Source organism: Haemaphysalis longicornis, unplaced genomic scaffold, assembly GCF_048455015.1.
Source record: "Haemaphysalis longicornis isolate Haplotype H1 unplaced genomic scaffold, Haemaphysalis longicornis Haplotype H1 scaffold_1, whole genome shotgun sequence".
Lineage (NCBI taxonomy): Eukaryota > Metazoa > Arthropoda > Arachnida > Ixodida > Ixodidae > Haemaphysalis > Haemaphysalis longicornis.
In genome coordinates this window covers 448238980-448258515 of record NW_027526203.1, presented here as the reverse complement: position 1 = coordinate 448258515, position 19536 = coordinate 448238980, and the positions used below count along the sequence as shown (strand labels likewise).

Below are 19536 nucleotides of genomic sequence, written 5' to 3'. Positions count from 1 at the left end.
TATTACGCGTTAGTGAGAGCTTCCATCATTTTTTTTTTCAAGGGGCAAGTGCTCTGTATATTTTGAGGGCGCGAGGGAAAGTAGGAGAGATCTGCTTCCTCCGGCGCCTCACGTCAGTTGCACGGGCCACAATATAAGCGAATTGGGAGAAAAGTGTCAGCCCTACAAACGTTAAGAAAAGCACCGAAAAGCTACCTAAGACTTGATGAGCGAAGCAGCCCTCCTTGATGCAATTTTTACAAGGTAATGAAATAAATTACTTGGTTTGTTCTTGGGATGGGCGAATATTCGGTGTTAACGAGGATTCGATCGAATCGCCCTCTCTTCGTTGTTCGCTTCGATACGAATGCAGGTATTCGATATTTTCGAATTATTCGGCGCTCCCGTATAGGCAGCCAAAAGCCAAGCTTTTCGGTCAATTCTTCCGAGGTGTCATCCCACGCTTGTCGCAAGACCCCGCAATGTATCAATGCATGGTTTATGTATCATACATTTATTTATGAGACATAAATAAATGTATCATAAATCAGCAGTGCCAATCCCTTGTCATGCCTAGAGGTTTCACGAGCTCTCGGCCGCGATCACACTGTTCGTTCAAAGGCGACATTGAAATGACACCGTTGCCGACATAGTGGCACCAAGCCGGTGCACTTGTACTGCCGATTCGATACGGAATCAGCGGAAAACTGTTCAAAATGTCGGCTTAAGTAACTGGTAGTATTAACTCTATGGTAACTGGCGCTTTGGTTGGCTACGGCCGCGGATACAAGTGGCTACAATACTCCCTTTTAGCGGAGCCTCTAGGTGGCGTTAAAAGCTGTGGAGCCATCTGCCTGTCACTTTTCTGTTTTGTCGACTACTATTTGCGTTTGAATATAAATCTTGTAATCTAACTGGACCCATAACTTTTGTATTTACATTTTTTTAAGTATCTGCTTGGAATTGAGTAAATTATAGAATCTAGCAAATACGGCAGCTCACTGCGTGTGCTGTGACAGACCAGTGGCAGACCACTTGGGCGCCCCTGTGCTCCCACCATAGGTGGAAAGTTTTTATTTTCCCAGAGAGCAATGTCTCCTTGGTATGACTAGGCCTAGAGGAGCCCTGCACCCTCTTCCAAACATTCCCCCCCCCCCTTTTCTTAAGCCACTGGCCACCCCTTTTGTTAATAAATATTTATATATGTATACATACATTTTTCCAGAAGGGGGGCGCCCCCCCCCCCCTCTCTCTCTCTCTCTCTCTCTCTCTCTCTCTCTCTCTCTCTCTCTCTCTCTCTCTCTCTCTCTCTCTCTCTCTCTCTCTCTCTCTCACGCACACACACACACACACACACACACACACACACACTCATGAAATGTACCCATCATTATCATCATCATAGTATGTCGAGATTTCGGCGCACGTTACGATCCCCACGCGGTCAAAATTGCCCCAGAGACCTCCACTACAGCGCGCCTCAAGCCTGGGTGCAGAATTCGGCACGCGCACCATAATCTGAATCGGATTCTGATTTTGAGTGAATCCGGCTTGGCCTCATTTTCAGTACTGAATGAATTATGTATAGTTTTATGACATCTGCCTTCAAGTGACGATGTCCATAAGAAAAAGTAGCAATACTGAGACACAGACCACTCATATGTGCATATGGCAAGCCGCTGATAACCGCTCATCGTTGTCGGCGCCTATGGCCCCCACGGGTTGAAAACCCTCTGGAGTGGTAGGGGAACCATGGAAGCCGGCTTTACCCAGCCCTGGCCAAGGTGGCACCTTTCAATTCCTGCCAGGCGAGGAGCGAGAGGCCGTTCTTGACCACACGAAATGTTATCAGCAGCCGGCGGGACCTCGTTCTCCCGGAGCAAGTGGAGCAACTAGTATTTCTTCACCGAAAACTGTGCAGAAAGTAAAGGAAATCTGTGCATGCGATTTCTAAAGAAATTTTCAACTCGCAATAGTTCCACAAAATGCTGGGCCCACGTGAGTTGTAATTCTTAGGCCGGTGAAACGTTGCCCATTTTTTTTTTTTAATTTGTGATGTGTACTATTCGAACCATTCGATTCGAAATTATTCGACAAAATCACTACTCGCTTCGAATTCACTTCGAACCTCAAATGAACTATTAGCCCATCCCTAGAACTTTGTTTTTATCCGACTTGATTTCAAAAATGAAGCCTGGAAAACAGTGTGGCGGTAGAGGAGAACACAGCGCTATTTCAAAACTAAAGCCTGGAATACAGCGTGGCGTTAGAGGAGAACAACACAACGCTTTCTATCAGTGCATGTGTTTTGTGCTGCCATTTCAATTGGATTAATACCACCCGCCGTGGGGACGTAAGTATGGAGCGGCTGCTACGAGTGAGTTCTTGGGTTCGATCCATGGCGGCGGTGATTCTGGTGGACGCAAAACACAAAAAGGTCCGTGTGTAGAGATTCCGCCTCGCATTGAATGAATGAAACTTTTTCGCAGGTGGGAGGCTTTGTAGCTCAGTCGGGTAACATGATAACAAAGAAGGGGAGGGATATGACTGTCACATTAATCCAACTAGGCCTGCCTAGCTCACGAGTCACGACGAACTTCCACAAAGAGAACACTGCGCCTTCCGCATTAGGGCCAGGGGGCGGTGTTGTCCATTCCTCCAATGAGGTAACGCCGGTGCCAAGGCCGGGGCAACCCCACTGTAGATGCCAGACCGCCGGACGTGGCCTGGCACCCCAAGTGCAGCACGTCTCGGTCGCTGTGTGAGGGTCCTCCTTGTCGTGCCCGGAGTAACCCGCATGGTTGAGGATCGCGAGTCCTTTCGGATGCGGCATATGCTCGCCACTTGGTCGGTACTATCTTGATCACAGTTGGGGTGAACACGGGAGCGCGTGTCATTCCGTGCGCGGAAGCCGCCTGTCGGCGTTCCAGGTAACTTCGCACGCATGCGCAGTTCGTTTGCAACGAGGCTATGTGATGCGCGTGCGAAGTTACCCGGAACGCCGACAGGCGGCTCCCGCGCACGGAATGACACGCGCTCCCGTGTTCACCCCAACTGTGATCAAGATCGTACATCCTCAGCGAGCAGCAGCCGTCCATGTAAATTAAGACTTCCTCCCCGAAGCCATTTGGGAATTAAGTCGGCGGGCGTTGTGGGGCGCTTTCCCATTTTGATGGATCCAGTTTTGTTCTAGTTTTAGCCGCTCGATCGTGGTCTTCGTCTGGGTCAAGTAGCAGCGGAGCTAAGGGGATATGTGAAGGGGGGACGAGCGGAAACGTGCCAGCTCGCTCGCCGTATCGCGGGCGGCGCCTCTACGGATGCCACCCGCGTGCCCCGCGACCCGCTCCAAGAGCTCGTTGGAGGTTGCGCCGGCAAACATCCCATTATATTCCCAAGTGCCGAGTCTGCGATGCAGGTTGCGATGCAGTGTTGTGCAAGAGGTAACACGCGCAACAACTGGCCAACACAGGAAAGCCCATTGCTTTGGGTAAAAAAATTTCAGCCACTCAGCTATTATGGCGGCGGCAGAGTTAAAAGGCAAGTATTGATACGCTACAGTGAACCGTTTCATCGAATTCGGAAAATAAATGGATTCTGAATTTTACAGCGTGTGTCCACAAATTAGTTGATGACATGGAAGGAAATTCGAATTCATGTTACAGGCGACTAACTAACAGCGCCTCCATCATTCGACAGCAGCGTTCGTTGAGGATTTCTGGTTTCGGAGGGTTCTCGGCGTCCTCTGCTGGCTGTCATGTATAGTTAAGTGGAAGAAACGAAGCAAGAGCTATCATCCGATTGCAACTTAAACCGGTGCGTTGTGCACTCTCTACTGGCGCCTGACGACCACCTGAATATCTAGAGAAAGAGGGTTGATTGGCATTACTAGTCGCCAAACCACCCGGCGCACCCCGAGGTATGGCTGCGGGAGCGAGAACGGGTTCCCGCACTGGCGGCGCCGACACGCCCGGCGCGCCATGCGAAGCGGCGTCCGTTAACCTCAAATTAAGCGATTGCAACCGGAACGCCAGGACCCATGTCGAGCCACGCCGCCAAGAACCGTAAGCAAGAGCGCGTGCACCGAGACCGCCTTCTCCGGGACGGAATGCACGGCTCCTTTCGCAGCGCGTGTTTTCCGGGTCGCTTTTCGATGTCGACGTTCGGAATGGAGCAGGGCCACGCGAAGGGCAGCTGGCGGGCCTCCCGCAGTCGACGAGAAGAATTACGTCTGTGCGAGCGATGATACGCAGAGCGAAGGGCCGTATCCTCCGGCAACGCGCTATGTAGAGCATTTAGTGCTATTCCGGAATGCTGCAAATATGTTTGCTGAGGAAATCGATATAACTACGTGGGGGTATCGATATAACATCGATATTTATGCGCATCTGTAGGGGTTCAGGTTGTGGGTGTGTGTGTGGTGGTGGAGTTGGGGGGGGGGGTGCGTAAAAGCTGGCATCGCCGGCTTGAAATTTCCTTTGCAGGTTATCGCCTATATACTACATCTTACACCATACTTTACGAACTTGAGCCGCCTCCCATCACCCCCATTACGAGCATCCCATTAACGCCTTCCTCAGCGGCCAGAGGCGCCGGGAATAATCTGTGAGGGAGGTTATGGCGGAGGCGATGCGAGCAAGGAGAAGTATTCGGAGGTTGAGTGGACCCAGTGGGAAATGTGCGCGCAGATGTGTGCAAGCTCCTGCGGCCTCTTCTTCAGCAGTGTTCTTGACATCACTGGCATGAAAACTCCAGCATGGATAAAAAAGGCTAGAGCAAATGGAAAGGCTGTTGTTCGAGGAATCGCTGTTAGTTTTAAAGGGGTTAGCATTCCTGTGCATGCATGGTGTATGTGCGCTGGGAGAAAAAATGTTTGTCTTCAATGTGTGCATGTATACACGATGAGAAACGCGATGACCCCGTTCCTCGCCACGGATTTCAGTGGTGCCGCGCCTCAGTATATTACAGGTGCTTCAAAACTGTTTCGCTTGGTCAGCTCCACCCTCGAGGACCAGCGTCGGCTGGTCGAGAGGGGAAGTTAATGCGTCCTGTGCTCAAGGTATCCCAGAGTTTGGACTGAGGAAGCCACCCCAAAGCGCCACCATAGCGTTCTCAATAAAAACAGTTATTCCTCCCTCCCTCCCTCCCTCCCCTCCCTCCCTCCCTCCCTCCCTCCCTCCCTCCCTCCCTCCCTCCCCTCTCCCCTCTCTCTCTCTCTCTCTCTCTCTCTCTCTCTCTCTCTCTCTCTCTCTCTCTCTCTCTCTCTCTCTCTCTCTCTCTCTCTCTCTCTCTCTTTCTCAAAATTTTTTCTTCAAGAATTAGAATAGGGTAGGAAAACCCTATTGGCATTCTGAAAGTGTCTTCTGAAGGGAAGTGGCATTCTCAAGGGACTTTTCAGAAAATAGCATTTTTTTTATTCACAAGGTAATACGTAAGGTAGCATGAACGACGCGCGTTTTGACTTAGTCCAAGATATAGTTCCCTGAATATCCATGCAAAATAGAAGAGTTTTCAGTAAAGACGGAAGTGGGGGGAAGAGAGAGAAACAGTGATGACGGGTGCTCCCGTCCATTCTGCCACAGCGCATGCTCCGCTGGATGAAAATGGAAGCAAAAACGCACGACGCGTGTCGTTATGAGACTCAATATTTGCGTCCCCTCAGTATTTCTAGCGAGGTCCGAAAAAAAAAAAAAAAAACCACAGTGACCACAGGGCTTGCAAAGTTCTTTCACACCCACGGACCAGTTTCGCTAGCCGATGCCTTCTCACATACACCGTCGAGGGGCTTTCTTCCAGCGATACCGCGGATTCATGTAGCACCGGTCGGGCGTGCATGACATTACCGCTTCATCGGCACTCACATCAGGGGTGCGCCATGCACGCTCTGTTCGCACCCCTGCGGCGTCGGAAGTGGTGCGTCGGGAAAACGAAACGGACTACTTTTCCGTCTGCCCACCGGTCACGATCAGTTCATTTCGGAGACGTAATGGCGGAGGCGTGCACGCCTGTGCGCTGCTTGCTTACCGGGCGACACACGGGAGCGTATATATGCATGCGCGCTGAGTCGAGAGCACCGGCCCCGGCGGACCGCTTTCACCGCATGCATACAGCTAACGCTCCCTGCTGCTCTATGTCAACTGGAGCAACACACAAAGACGGAATAAAGGCTTCTGATATGTTCAACATGAAGCCACTACTATATGAAGCAGATATACTTTCCTCCCCGGTAACGCTTCCGCACCTCTCAGCATTGCGTATTACACAGGTCGTTGCTTCAGGCACGTTCTCTCTCCGCTGGTTTTAGTGCACGTGCACGTGTTTCCGGCTGCGGGCAGGAGGCTAGCTTTTGCCATGCTGGTTTCTACCGCGGCCCTGTGCTTGGCTCGGAAAACCGGACGCCCGGAGGCTCGGTCACTTCCCCGGCTCCCGAGACAGTCGGCGAAGTGTGCATTCCGACTTATAGAGCCGCGTATGCTGATCCCGCTCTCGGTTGGCTGTGCTGAATATCAGCTGTATTTTGACTGGCTGTAACCGAGTATCAGCTAGCTTCTGCATGGCTGTCTGCGTCGAGTCGCATGTAGAACTCGTAAAAATCATGCCTGTCGCTACAGTGGTTAGCACTAGCGCCACATTTGTTGAAAAAAAAAAAAATTCTAAACAAAATTTACCATTGTAGTGAAACAGTAATAATTCAGAACTAGGCATGCCAAAGTTCATTGTATTAAATTGGACGCGCACGTTTGGCATCCTGTGCCTGACTCCTTCACCTAACCCTTGTCTGCGAAAGTTGATTAATGTGCTCTTGCGATACGAGCCTCTGTCCTCTAAGTTAATTTAGCTAGCAGAGCGACTTCACCAGAGCTACAGTGATCGTTAAGTCGAGGCTCATTCATGCCTGCACGAATTTATACTGAATGCTTAGAGAGAGGGGGGAGGGAGAGAGATAGAACAACGTTTTTTGAAAGGACAAGACGTAGGCTCACAACCTGAATCCTTAGCCTGTTATTTCTCACTGTGGCCAGGTAGCATGAACAAAAAATATTCATTTGATTGATTGATTGATTGATTGATTGATTGATTGATTGATTGATTGATTGATTGATTGATTGATTGATTGATTGATTATGGGGTTTAACGCGCCGACGCAACGCAGGCGATGAGGCGCGCAGTAGTGGAGGGCTCCGGATTAATTTGGCCACCTGGGGATCGTTAACGTGCGCCGAAATCTTGAACACACGGGCGTTTTTTTTTTCTTTTAAACAAACGAAAAAGAGCTAGTCTTAACATAAAAGACATATGACATATAATAATACCAGTTACGCCTAGCAAAAAAAAAAAAAAATGGAGCACCAAACAGCTCGCCACGATCACGTAAACATCACGCAAGCAAATAAAATGAATAGCAAACAACTACAAGAAAAAAATCCTGCCGTATGTACAGGGTCAGGACCTACAGAGGCCAGGCGTTTTGACAGCATAACGTAGTTTCCCAGCGTCACGTCCGAAATCTTTACTGCTGGCAGAGGGCCAGTGTCCAGCCACGGAAGTGCTGCTGCACCAAGGTCGTTTCGTGCGGTGCCATACTTTGAGCGAACACGGAGTGCACGAAGTAGAGTTTCAGGACAGTGAATGGCACTGCAGGCAGTCTCAGTTTTCATCGCGGCCTCATAAGTAAAAGCATCCACGAGTAAAGGCTACGCCTAGCCGACGTCTACGCCAGAATTGTCTCCTGACATCTAACCAAAACTTTTGTTCTGAATCCAAGCTGTGAAGCCACACTTTTCATTTTCCGCTATTTAACCGCACGCACTCAGATGAGCGCTTCTTAGATTTCCCTGCATGCACTGTGCAGCAATGCCTCTCGAGATTTCGTCAGCCACAGAAACCTCCACAAACGCGACTCTTTCCTCAAAATGTCTCCCGGACTTCAAGCCATGCCCATATTTTCTCGAGCATAAGCTGTCACCGTGACATATCGATGGTTCGGCCACTGGCCTCGGTGTATTCGGGATGGTCGCTGCGTACATGTGAATGGCTCTCGCGCACGACGCCATTCCAGCAAATTCCGCCGGGTCTTTTTCAGGAAGCCGGCGTAGAGGCAAAGGCCGAGACGCACGCGCTCGTATCCAGCCCAGCCTCGTTCTCTTCTCTAAGCGGACCGGGAGCGTAGGTCGAGCGGTCACATAGAAGGGGCGGCACTTCCGATTTTCGCCCACCCGGTCGGCCGCGCGGAACGTGCAGCGGCACGCGTTCGCGCTTGGGGATTATTCAGCGCGGGCCCCGAGGCGCGGGGAAAACGCGATCTTTCTCTGGAAACGCGGTCGTCGCTGTCGCCGAGGAGACGGCCGACTCGGAGGAACGCACGCTCGGCCGCTGTCGCCCGCTCCAGATGTCGCCCGCTGCGAACGAAGGAGGGGCGCCCGACCCAGCGTCGAACGCACGCGAAACGGCGATTTGACATGGTCCCGTGTCGCTGGTTCGGCTGCGGCGAACGGCGGAGAAAACATCGCAGCTTTCGCGCGCGGCGTGATTATCTGTGGCAATCGGCCACCTCGCACCTAAGCAGCGCTAATGAAATTGCCGAAGGGATGAGGCTAACGTGCAACCAAAGCCATTCCGTAGAGAGAGAGAGAATAAAAACGGGGCAATTTTCCACATTTTACCGTATAATGGACTAGCAGACTTCAAGGTGTAGGCTTGCCCATACGAGCACTGGATACGGCCGTGTAACACAGGTCTATCAATTTATCCACCGTGGTTGGCTCGTGCGTTCAACACCGGAACTTCAGCATGCCCAGGCGTCTTCCGAATCTCGCAAATATATATATATATATATATATATATATATATATATATATATATATATATATATATATATATATATATATATAGTCAGGTAAAAGATAAGAACAACTTTGCGGTTAACTTGTTTATTATAAATTAGTCCGACAGTTTCGGAAGTGGAACTTCCTTCCTCAGGGACAATCCCACAATGAACCGTCCCTGAGGAAGGAAGTTCCACTTCCGAAACTGTCGGACTAATTTATAATAAACAAGTTAACCGCAAAGTTGTTCTTATCTTTTACCTGACCGTTCCTTCTGGCCCGTTGCAAAACTCATCTATATATATATATATATATATATATATATATATATATATATATATATATATATATATATATATATATATATATATATATATATATATATATATATATATATATATTCAAATATACGCCTCGAGTGCATGTGACTATCAATCATCGGGTATCGGCGCTATCAGAACGCTTACTGGTATCGCATTTAGCTGAGATCCTTCCTCCATATAATGAGAATAGAATAGAATAAATACAATAGAATTTTATTATTGTGCAAAGTATATAACTCACACAAAGGAAACCGGGAAAAAATTCAGTGCCCTTCCACTCTGCGAAGAAGGATGACCAGCGAAGCTGTGGTGTCTAATGATAGAGTCGTACATTTTTTCCCCGGATTGTTCCCGTAAAACAACAGTTACAACCGTTCTCGGCAACCATGCTCCCTCCGTAGGTGGTCATGTATGGACAGCAGACGGTAATTCTCCAACGTTTACAACTTCACTGCGAACTAATTATTACGAGTAAATGAAACTCGGCGTGATGGTACAGTCGTCTTAGCGGCTAATTGTCATGTAATTTGTTTTCGAATACTTTTGATAACACGGGAGTTAGAGACGTTTTCTGAATTTTTACTCCCTGCGTGGATGGCCATGCCACTCTGTGCGACACACAATGTGGGAAAGCCAGCTTACGAAAACCAGGCGTATTCCGATCCGCTGAAAGTCAGCTTCACGTCTAAACACAAGTGTATTCTTAGGAAAACATTTTTAGGGGGAATATAAGCCGTTTTATAGCCAATATGAAGGCCCTAGGACCTCTTGTTATTAAGTGCAGAGCACTTTAGGGGCTCGCCTTGTCGTCGTAGCTCTCTCGCTGGACCCAAGTAGAGCATCACGGCGTTCCGTCGTAGCGGCGTAACCCAGAGGCTTCGAAAGCCGAGCGGTTTATATAGTCATAAGTGTTCGAAACTCGTGAACCGCTGGCGCTTGTCATACATCTCCCCATTGTTTAGCGCAAAGAATAGGTACATTTGAGGCAAAATATACGCATACCCGGTAGCGCCCGCGTTCATTTAGTTAGGAAAGCGAGTTGGGTTGGTTTTTACGACAGTAAGAGGAAAAAAGTGGCAGTGCAACGCCGGCACGTGCGGGAGGAAAAGCAAGCACAAAAAGAACAGGACTCCCGCTGGCGCAGTTTCAGGCGGGGGGCGCGCGAGCACTGCGAAGGCGGGAAATTTGATTGCAGCGGGTGGTAGCAGTGAGCGGATGACGACGCTACAGCCCATTATGGCAAATCACTGCTCTGCACTCCCGACAGCTTTCACATTGAGTGGAACGGCTTTAATTTTTTAATGAATTTTTCCCACACGCAGAAGGTATGGTGCACAGTTTTATGATCCCAGGAATTTGAGTGGGCGCCGCAAAGTGGCGCTACACTCGCGTTCGATCCTTGTCTACATCGCTTTGTTGTCGTAGATAATGTGCTGAATCCCAGCCATAGACAGCTTTGTTGTAAAAGCTGAAGAGCAGCTTGACTGGCCCCAGTTCCCCAGTGCGACAGGCGGCAAGCGGCATTGGCCAATATAAACAGCAGCATCAGCACAAATAAAAAAGGCAAGGCTTTGTTAACGATACCATCTCGCTATGATGTACAGCACACTTCTTTTCTTCAGTGTCTCCAAATGAAATATTTGACGATAGGCCGCATCTTTTTACTGCAACATGATTCCTTAAGAACATCCCACGAATGTCATTCATGGCCTTCATTATCAACAGCTTAGGTTATGAAACTTTCAAAGATCTGAAATTGTGATTCTTGCACAGTCAGCTAGTTTAAAGATCGCATTTGCTATGCACCTCGCGTCTTCGTGCGCCTGCGACAAAAGTGCGCGCGATCTGCTAAGACTTACTGCGCCAACGTCTCGATCTATATGTAAGTATTGATACTTTGTGTGCTGCGAAGTGACTCGTGCTCGCCATAGTTCTCACGCGTGCGATCTGTTTAACTGGGGTAGTACAAAACAGTCATTCGCAATGCCAGATCCACATGCCACTTCTTTTAGTTGCGTTTTTTTCCTTGGAGGGGGGAGGGGGAGGAATTTTGTCTCAGGGCGTTCTATAAGGGCTCGCTCTCGTTCTTTTCATTGCTCATTGGCGTGTCACCCTTTCCGCCTGCGCAATTCAGAAACGTGAAAACCAGCAAAGTACGTTTTCTCTTTCTGCCTGAACCAGTTGTTACACCTTTTACCCGCCCCACCCCATTATTTTCGGCTCAGGTATGCACTCGTTCAGGTCATCGCACGCACTCCAGCCAGACATGGTATCTGCGTTTTGTGCTGATTTTCTTTCAGTGCGTGCCGTCGGCAAGGAAACTGCAGTGCGTCGCGAGTAACTGCGCACTTTAACGGAACAGCGGACGATAGAATCTGGTGAAGACAAAGAACAAAGAACAGCAAGTAGATGTACCGTACCAGTGGACAAGCACGTGTATCCTAACTGCGGCTACAGCGGTTCAGTGAGGATGAGGCAAGCGCGTGTTAAAATTCTCGGTTCGAATACCCCGAAGTCGGCTGGATCATTAGCGGAAAAAAAGGAAGAGAGACACGATGAGCAGATTTCAAGCTCAGCTGACAGTCGAGGAAGGGGAATAGACTAATGAGAGAAGCTTTTCCTTCAGGAACAGAGCAAGTGAGTCAGCGGAACATCCAGCACAGTTGCCTGACGCGACCGGTAAGCATTCGAGTGTGTTTTTTGTTTGGGGGGGGGGGGGGGGATTTTCTACCACGGTAACCTAATTGATCACTTCACGAAAATATAATATGCGTCAATGCAAGACAAACCAAGTTTTATTCTTGGAATAATTGATTTCAGTTTATTCTTCCTTTCTAGACACACCATTGAAACTCGTTCTCTGCTTTCACAGAAAAAAAATTCCCCCGCATTTCCCCGAGGGGGAGAATGTGAAAGTGCGAATGCACGGTTGTCGACCCGCTTGCGGCGCTTGCGCTCGGCCCCCGCAGCCCACCGCCTCGCCGCCTTCTCTTCCATCTCTTCCATCGGGTTTGTAGTATCACGTGTACACCACGCAGTTATCAAGCCGCTATAACGCCGCTGAGTCGCCAACGCACGCCGCTGACGACGTAGTTTGAATGCGTTAAAGATATAAGGCGCGTATAACACTGATATCACCGTCGCGTCCGTGGCTTGTTCGGTAGAGCGTCGCGCTGCGGCCGCAAAGTCCTCGGATCGAAACCTGGCGCCGGATGCTGTTTCTTTTTCAAATATAGAGGAGCACTGCGGACGCCAACGCCGCCGGCGGTGGATGGTTTGGGGTCGCTTTTTAAGTGCATTCGCACTTAAAAAGAGAGAGCGCAGTTCAGAGGAAGTGGCTTGGTATCTTTGTACCACCAGGCTACTATGATTTATGGTCCCGATGGCCATGATAAGTATAGTTGCCATACCAGCTAAGTCAAGGTGCCCATTAAAGCCAGCTCGCCATAAGCAGAAGTCTGCGATACTAGTCAGTACCTCCTCAAAGTACCCTTATCAGTAGGAATCATATAAAGTTAACTAAGCCGGATCGCTTGATGCGTTTCGCATACAGGTTAATTAGTTTCGCGCATAGGTGGCACAGGGAAAAATTCGCCTGGCACGAGCCGCTTTGCTTGCGCATTTGGGGGGTTTGATACATTTTTCGGCTCCTCCAGTGACTTTCACATTGCATGCAGGATCGTAGAGAACAAAGTGGCGGGGTGGGCTCCGCAGAATGGGTTAGCCGGATGTTGCATCGTATGTCAATTTGTTGGTTGATTGTGAGGATTTAACATGCCGAAGCTACATAGGCAATGAGGCTCGCCGTACTGGAGGGCACCGGATTAATTTTGACCACCTGGGGACCTTTAACGTGCGCTGAAATCTCGAACACACGGGCGTTTTCGCTTTTCGCCTCCATCAGAAAAGCGGCCGCCGCGTCCGGGAATTGTACTCGCGTCCTTGGGCTCATATGTCAATTGGTTGCTTTTGACAGCCTTCAAGTTGATGCGAATGTTTACCAGTGTTTTGTAGTGACCTTTGGTCTTAAATATGATGTAACTCATTGAGAAAATAGCCCTCTTTGCTGTCGTTTTTTTATAATTGCAAGCGTTGGCGTGTACTTTTGCGGGCTCTACAAATAGTGCGTAAAATTTCATACATTTTCTCTTCTGTAGAGCGGACGCCTACTACAGATAGAAGATGGGTGCGAGAGCGGAATTAGTTGTGAGAATTTGCGAATAACATCTGTACGGAAAGCACTAAATTCACTATTTCGCCTTTGCGGTAAAGGACAGTCACTCAAAAAACTAATGCCCCTTCGTCTAACGACAACGATGGTTGAACCGCTCAGCTTTCTCGGGAGGGATTCGTTCTCTATCGTTGGAGTTGTAGGTGACGGAACGGTCGCCTTGAGTAAGGTTTGAAAAGTTCGCTTTAAATACAAACTGCTTCGGCCGTGTCGGAATGGTGGGTAATAATAAAAAAAAAAAGTGTCGGAATGGCGCAGTCGGATAGACGTCGGCTTCATAACGCGAGCGACTAAGGTTAGATTCCGACCGCGAGAACTGTTTTTTTTTTTTTGAGGCGCTTGATGTGCCTCCGCTTATTATCATCATCATCATTTCGTGAAACCCGTTGAGTAAAGTTGGCTATTCTGCAGTACGTTGTGCTTGGACACCGAAGCCATCAGTGAGGCATAGAAAGGTTCGATTTAAAATCTGTTGGAGTGTAATTAAGGTGTTCTACAGCTTTTTCTTGGGCATGAGTGCTTCCCCCAGGATTTTAACTGGGGAACGCGCGACAACCTTTCACGGCTGTCCGATACTGACTGCAGGAAATGTTCAGTTGCCCGTATACCTGAAATAAGAGGGGCTGGTAAGTACCTCCCGCTTTGCTGCGTAATTTCAATACACTTCGTTGAACAAAAAGAGAAAAGAAGAAAAAAAAAAGGGGGGGGGGAGGGGAGGTAGCAGGAGATAGAAACGCGGCCACCGCATTTTAACCGGAAATAGTCCCAGTTACCAAGCTGCCGTAGGTTGTTAAAAGCGTGGGACGCGGGTCCAACGGACTCGTGCATCTGCTGTCAAATTCGCACTCGAAGCCTGAAGGGGAGTTCGTCAGCGTTGCACGATGGGCGGCACACAATGTGTACACACCTCACGTACGCTTGTCACTCACGGTTTTCCGTCCCTATATGGACACCGCATAACCACGCAGCGCTTAGCGAGTCACTGTGTTCGAGTACTTTCCGCCGTGATGTGCACTAATCGACGTGTGCTGCTTATCGATGCTTTGTCGAGGTGCGAGGACGACGCCGACGATTTAGGGGATGCGAGTGGAGCACGTTGTGCACGTGTCACCAACACGCCAATCTACAAACAGCCCTGTTTCATTGCCAACTTTGGCTGCGTGTCTATTCTTTACGCGATGTCGGTTCTATGAATAGCAGAGTTTCTAGCAGCGAAAAAGGGGGTTCGATCGGTTCTATTAGACAGGAATGGGGTCTGACAACGACGCCGGAAAGAGAGATAGTCGTCTTAAACTCGAGGATAAAACCTTACTAGGAACAAGAGATATAAAAAAGGGAAAGGAAAAAGAGGAATGGAAAGATTTTTGATAGCAAAAAAAAAAAAAAAAAAAAAGAAAGGAGAACTTTTGGCTTAAACAGAGAAGAAACGGAGTCGGGTGGTTCTGCTGTTTTTTAGAAAACCGCATTCACAGTTGAACCCAATATGTTTTGAAAGTAAGACTGTTTTGTAGTTGACGAGAGCGTTGCTACCATCAGCAACAAAAACACAGAGTAAAGCTATTGCCGCTATAACAAAGGCCTTGTATAGAACAATATGTATATAACAATAACAATGCCGCCATGTAGTTTAGTTTCGCAGCTATGGCGGCAAACTGCGTCGCCTAGAAAAGCTTGTCAACAAATGCAGACAGGAGTGCGCACACACGCACGTGACAGGAGAAGTCAGGATGGCCGCAACGGAGCTTCGTGAATTTGTTCCTCATGACGTACTTGTTCTCGCCGTATATTTCGAGTAAGCAATCAAATCTCTTCTTACAAGTCATGCTCCTGGCATTCATTACAGGCTCCTGGACCTGAATCTTCTCACGTGCTCATTGAACCAAGATAATGTGCTGGAGAGGTGTGAGACAGACGGGAAATTCAGCACATACGGGGCGAGCGTTTGTCCTGCACCGTGAGTTCGAAAAGGCCCAACGAGTACGGTCGACACTGCAGGGCGCTAGGAATAAGGCACGAACAATTTCGAGGGCCAGGCGGGAAGCGAGCCGTGCGTTCGAGATATATAGGTATAGTTGTTGGAACAGAGACAGGCATATTCTGGTGCTTTCGAAGTAGGCGTGCCACACGGACTCGGCGGTAGTAACTCGCACTTTTCACGCTGCCGGCGCACCCAGCTGCCAAGAGTGTGTCATTAGCCACTGGGTCCTCGGAGCCTCTGCCGCCCGGCGTCGGTCTGCTTTCTGCAGGTAGGCGGCCGCGATCGAAGCTCTCTTTCGAATGAGCCTACGCGCGTGTTACCAGTTGTGCAGCGCTCATCTCGAGCGACTGTCCGCAATAAATTGACCGTGACAGGTGGGTAACTTGTCGGCCCCGCGGTAGCCAAACTCACTAAAGTATATGGTTCCAGATTTGAACGTATATATTCGATTTCGCGGACGAGCTGCATGCTGCCGCGCACACTTTACACCCACCGCGCAGCTTTAAAGAATACAAGCTATGTCGCTCGTACTTCTACGTGTAATTGAGAGCGCTTAAAGCGTGTCACGCTTACTTTCTGCAGACGTTATATGAGAGCGCCATCATTGTATGGGCGGTTCTGTGCACTGGAAGAAGTTGGGCACAAGCACCGCATTAACCGCCATCACTTGGCTCGCTTCCTTGCAGTGATGCATTCTGGGTAGTGGTGGCATGTTTTGTGGGGGATAACGATAGGCCCTCGTTTCACAGAGCGGGATGATCGTGGCGGTGGGCTGGCCCACCAGGAGATTGATGACCACACGCAAGCTCTGAAGGAGATGATGGCCTTCTCTTTCAAACTCACTCAGTCCCACCGTGACCTGCACTTTTCACGCAGCACTTTTGACCTTGCTTCCCCAGCGTGCTTCGAGAGTCGTCACGTTGACACGCATCACGGTCGCCGTGTGGGGTTGCTCCTCTGTAGATCTAGGAGTGTCGGCAGCTCACGTCGGCGTTATCCAGTTGCGACGACTGCCCGTCGCGACGACAGCACGGGAGCACAACACAATGAACGTCGCCTGCGAGGGTCGGACGCTGACGACGGCTTCGTCCTTTCACTCGACGGGTGAGGCGTTCTTGGATGATGCAGACGTCAAAACGGATGCGCCGTCGTTTGTGCGTCGCGCGCTAATATGTAGGTTGACACGCGGTGGTTGCTGGCGACGACAGTTTGTTGACGTTTCTTGGAGCAAAACAAACAAGCAAACGCACGCAGGACAGAAACAAGTGGCTAACGTTTGTGTCCCGAACAACAATATAGCGGTAGATTAATACCTCAACCGCACATGATTTTTTTTTTCAGCTGCAGTACCGGGAAAGCATAATTGGATAAAACTACAGCAATAAGATGGGTTCGGAAATTCATTTCAATATACACTTACACAGCACTGCCGCGCGACTTGTTAGTATTAAAGTAACGTTTTCGTAGGTCAACGCCATAATATGAGTTTTCTTTTTACCAATAGACCCTTCGTTTTACTACATTGTTATGGCGTGAGAAGTGCCAGCAGCAAATCAGGCTCGTTTAGAAAATACGCTAAAGAGCATTACAGCCACTCGCTAAAACTAAATATCTGTAAACTTGACAATTTTTTCGGAGCATCAAACGTTTCAGGTACAAATCTAAGGCTAAGGATCTCTCCAGCTGCTGAAATGTATCAGCAGGTATGACGTATGGCTGCGCTCAGGAGGGCATTGATATTTCTATTTCTGCAGCATATACGGAAACCTTAGTTTAGTTATATGATATATTGGGCGCACGTTGGAACGTTGGAACTGGAACGTTGGTTTTCGCAATACTTATCAAGCGGTAACGCCCTTAAAGAACAAGGTACCCGCCGCGGTGGCTCAGTGGCTAAGGCTTTGCGCTGCTGAGCACGAGGTCGCGGGTTCGATTCCCGGCCGCGGCGGCCGCTTTTCTGATGGAGGCGAAAAGCAAAAACGCCCGTGTGTACGAGATTTCGGCGCACGATAAAGATCCCCAGGTGGTCAAAATTAATCCGGAGCCCTCCACTACGGCGCGCCTCATCGCCTGCGTTGCGTCGGCGCGTTAAACCCCACAATCAAATCAAATCAATAAAGAACAAGGTATGACGACGAACTAAAGAATAACAATAATTACTTCTCATGTTAACGAAAGTTCTTAGTGAATTAATCAGTGCATTGTGCGGGGAATTCACAGCTGGGAATGAGAAGCGATGCACTTTCGAAAGCCATCGAAGATCTGCCATCTGAGCACTGGTGTGATTGGCCGCAGTCTAAACAAAGAAAATTTTGACACGTCGTTCTTTCCGCTTTCTACACTGATATAAAGTAGAATCAGGCAGGAAGGTAAAATTTCAAGTGAATCATTAGCTCGAACTACAAACGCAGCAGTGACAAACGCATTTTCGCTCTCGGGCGCATTGCGAATGTCGTCCTTTTCTCTGCTGCCTGAGTCTTGGCTCGTTTTTGTGAGATCATATATTTTGTCATGAAGTTCTGTCAAAAAAGTGAGGTTGAATCAAAGCAGTAGACGGAAAACACACACACAAAAAAGCAGAACAACCCGATACTGCTTTTGAGACTGGAGAAAAGCCTGGTTTGATTGCTCGGAATGAACGAGACGGAAAATAAATAATGTAAACACCGGTAAACAACACAGAAAAAGTATACGTCGGCGGAATTTATACACACTAAGGTATTCATTCGGGGCTCACTCCGCAAGGCAAACAACCTTAGCTAAGCGTTCCGCGAGCAGCGGGATTCGATATTGCTTTCCCGTGCTAACTACCGGCGACAGGGGAAATTCACGGTCACTGGTTAACTCGCCGTGCGTGCTGCCCCCGGGGATTACATTTCTCGAACAGCGTCTTCGCGCGATGCTTGCGCATACCCTGGCTTCTCGGCCTTGGCCCTGGCCGCCGGGGTAATTTGGCGCCCCGCCCACCCCTCGCAATGGTGCCCCGCCGCCGGCCCCACCGCTCCGCTGGCGCCTATGCGCGGCCAAGCCGGGGCAGGTCTCGTGCGCGAGCGTCGAGCCGGAGCTCCGAGAGCGGGGCACCGCACTGGTTGGCGCTACACGGCAAAGGCGCACGGATTGGTTCGTATAAGCCCCTGTTCGGAGTGGAGCGGCCGTTTCGTCGTGCGACCGACTCGCATGCCACCGCACAGGATTTCACGGGGGCGAGTTTGCTCTGCCAAGTGGCCCGATGCGCACTGCGCTGCCACTCCCCCGTAGTGGACAAACAGCCGGAGGAGCAGCGCACGGCGGCGACCGAGCGGGAACAACCCGGCTGTGTCCGAAGCAGCCGAGCACGACGTATTCGCGGGCGACGAACTTCGAGGGGGACCCACGTTATTCCGACGGGCGAACAAGCTGTACAGCGAGTGACTCGGTGGCGCGATAACCGCAACAACGCATTGTCGTCCGGCAACGGTCCGGCATGTCAGGAAGCGCGCACACAGAGAACCGGCGTGCATGGCATAGCGAGGGCCCTTGGCTAAAAATACGGCACCCGGATGTTTCACCGGCAGGCCCGATTCCGGGAGTCTTTTTCTGGATTCGGCCCTATCGGAGGTTCGCTGCGCGCTTCCTGCAGCCGGGCACAGAACGAGCTCCGGGCGGAGCCGTGACACCAAGCGGGCCGGCCAGTGGGCCGCGGTCTCGGGGTCACGGAGCCGCGCGGGGGCAGAGTGGGACTCACCGTGAGCGCAGACATGGGCGTCCGTCAGCGCGCCGGCATCGCGGGCCAAAGACACGCTCGACTGGCGGCGCTTTCTTTTTCAGTGGGCTTCCCGAAACGTCACCGGGAAATGAGGCCAGCCAGGGGGCGCTCGGCGGAGCGCCACCCCCTCCCCCCTCGCCCGGCGTGCGTGGCCCCCCACGGGCGACACCGGAGGCGCATTTAATAATCTTTTAATCAGGGGCGCGCGCTTCTCGCGCTAGTGGCCGTTGCACGTCCCGATGACGTCCGACAGAGGACAAGGCTCGCGCCCTGGCAGCCGAGACATCTCGACGCGAGCCAGGGGTTGAACCGCAAGAACCCAGGGAACCGGGCTGGCCCGCCCTGGGTTTGAACACCCGGTCGTCGGCTAGGGGAAAAGAACGCAATCACCAGGGCTTTTCGCGCATTTACGGTGCCACCATCACCAGTGCACACTCTCTCTCAGGTCCCGGAACGCC

The 19536-nt window shown here is 50.2% G+C and overlaps 1 protein-coding gene across 1 annotated transcript in view; it reads right to left on the bottom strand.

The window, feature by feature from the left end:
• The window catches only part of LOC144155960 (uncharacterized), a 47799-nt gene extending 28621 nt beyond the window's left edge, over positions 1-19178 (bottom strand). The window contains exon 1 of the mRNA XM_077687690.1: positions 19058-19178. Coding sequence (XP_077543816.1) covers positions 19058-19072 — 15 coding nt within the window. The 5' untranslated portion in view covers positions 19073-19178. The remainder of the gene's footprint in view (positions 1-19057) is intronic.
• Between the last annotated feature and the right edge of the window lie 358 nt (positions 19179-19536).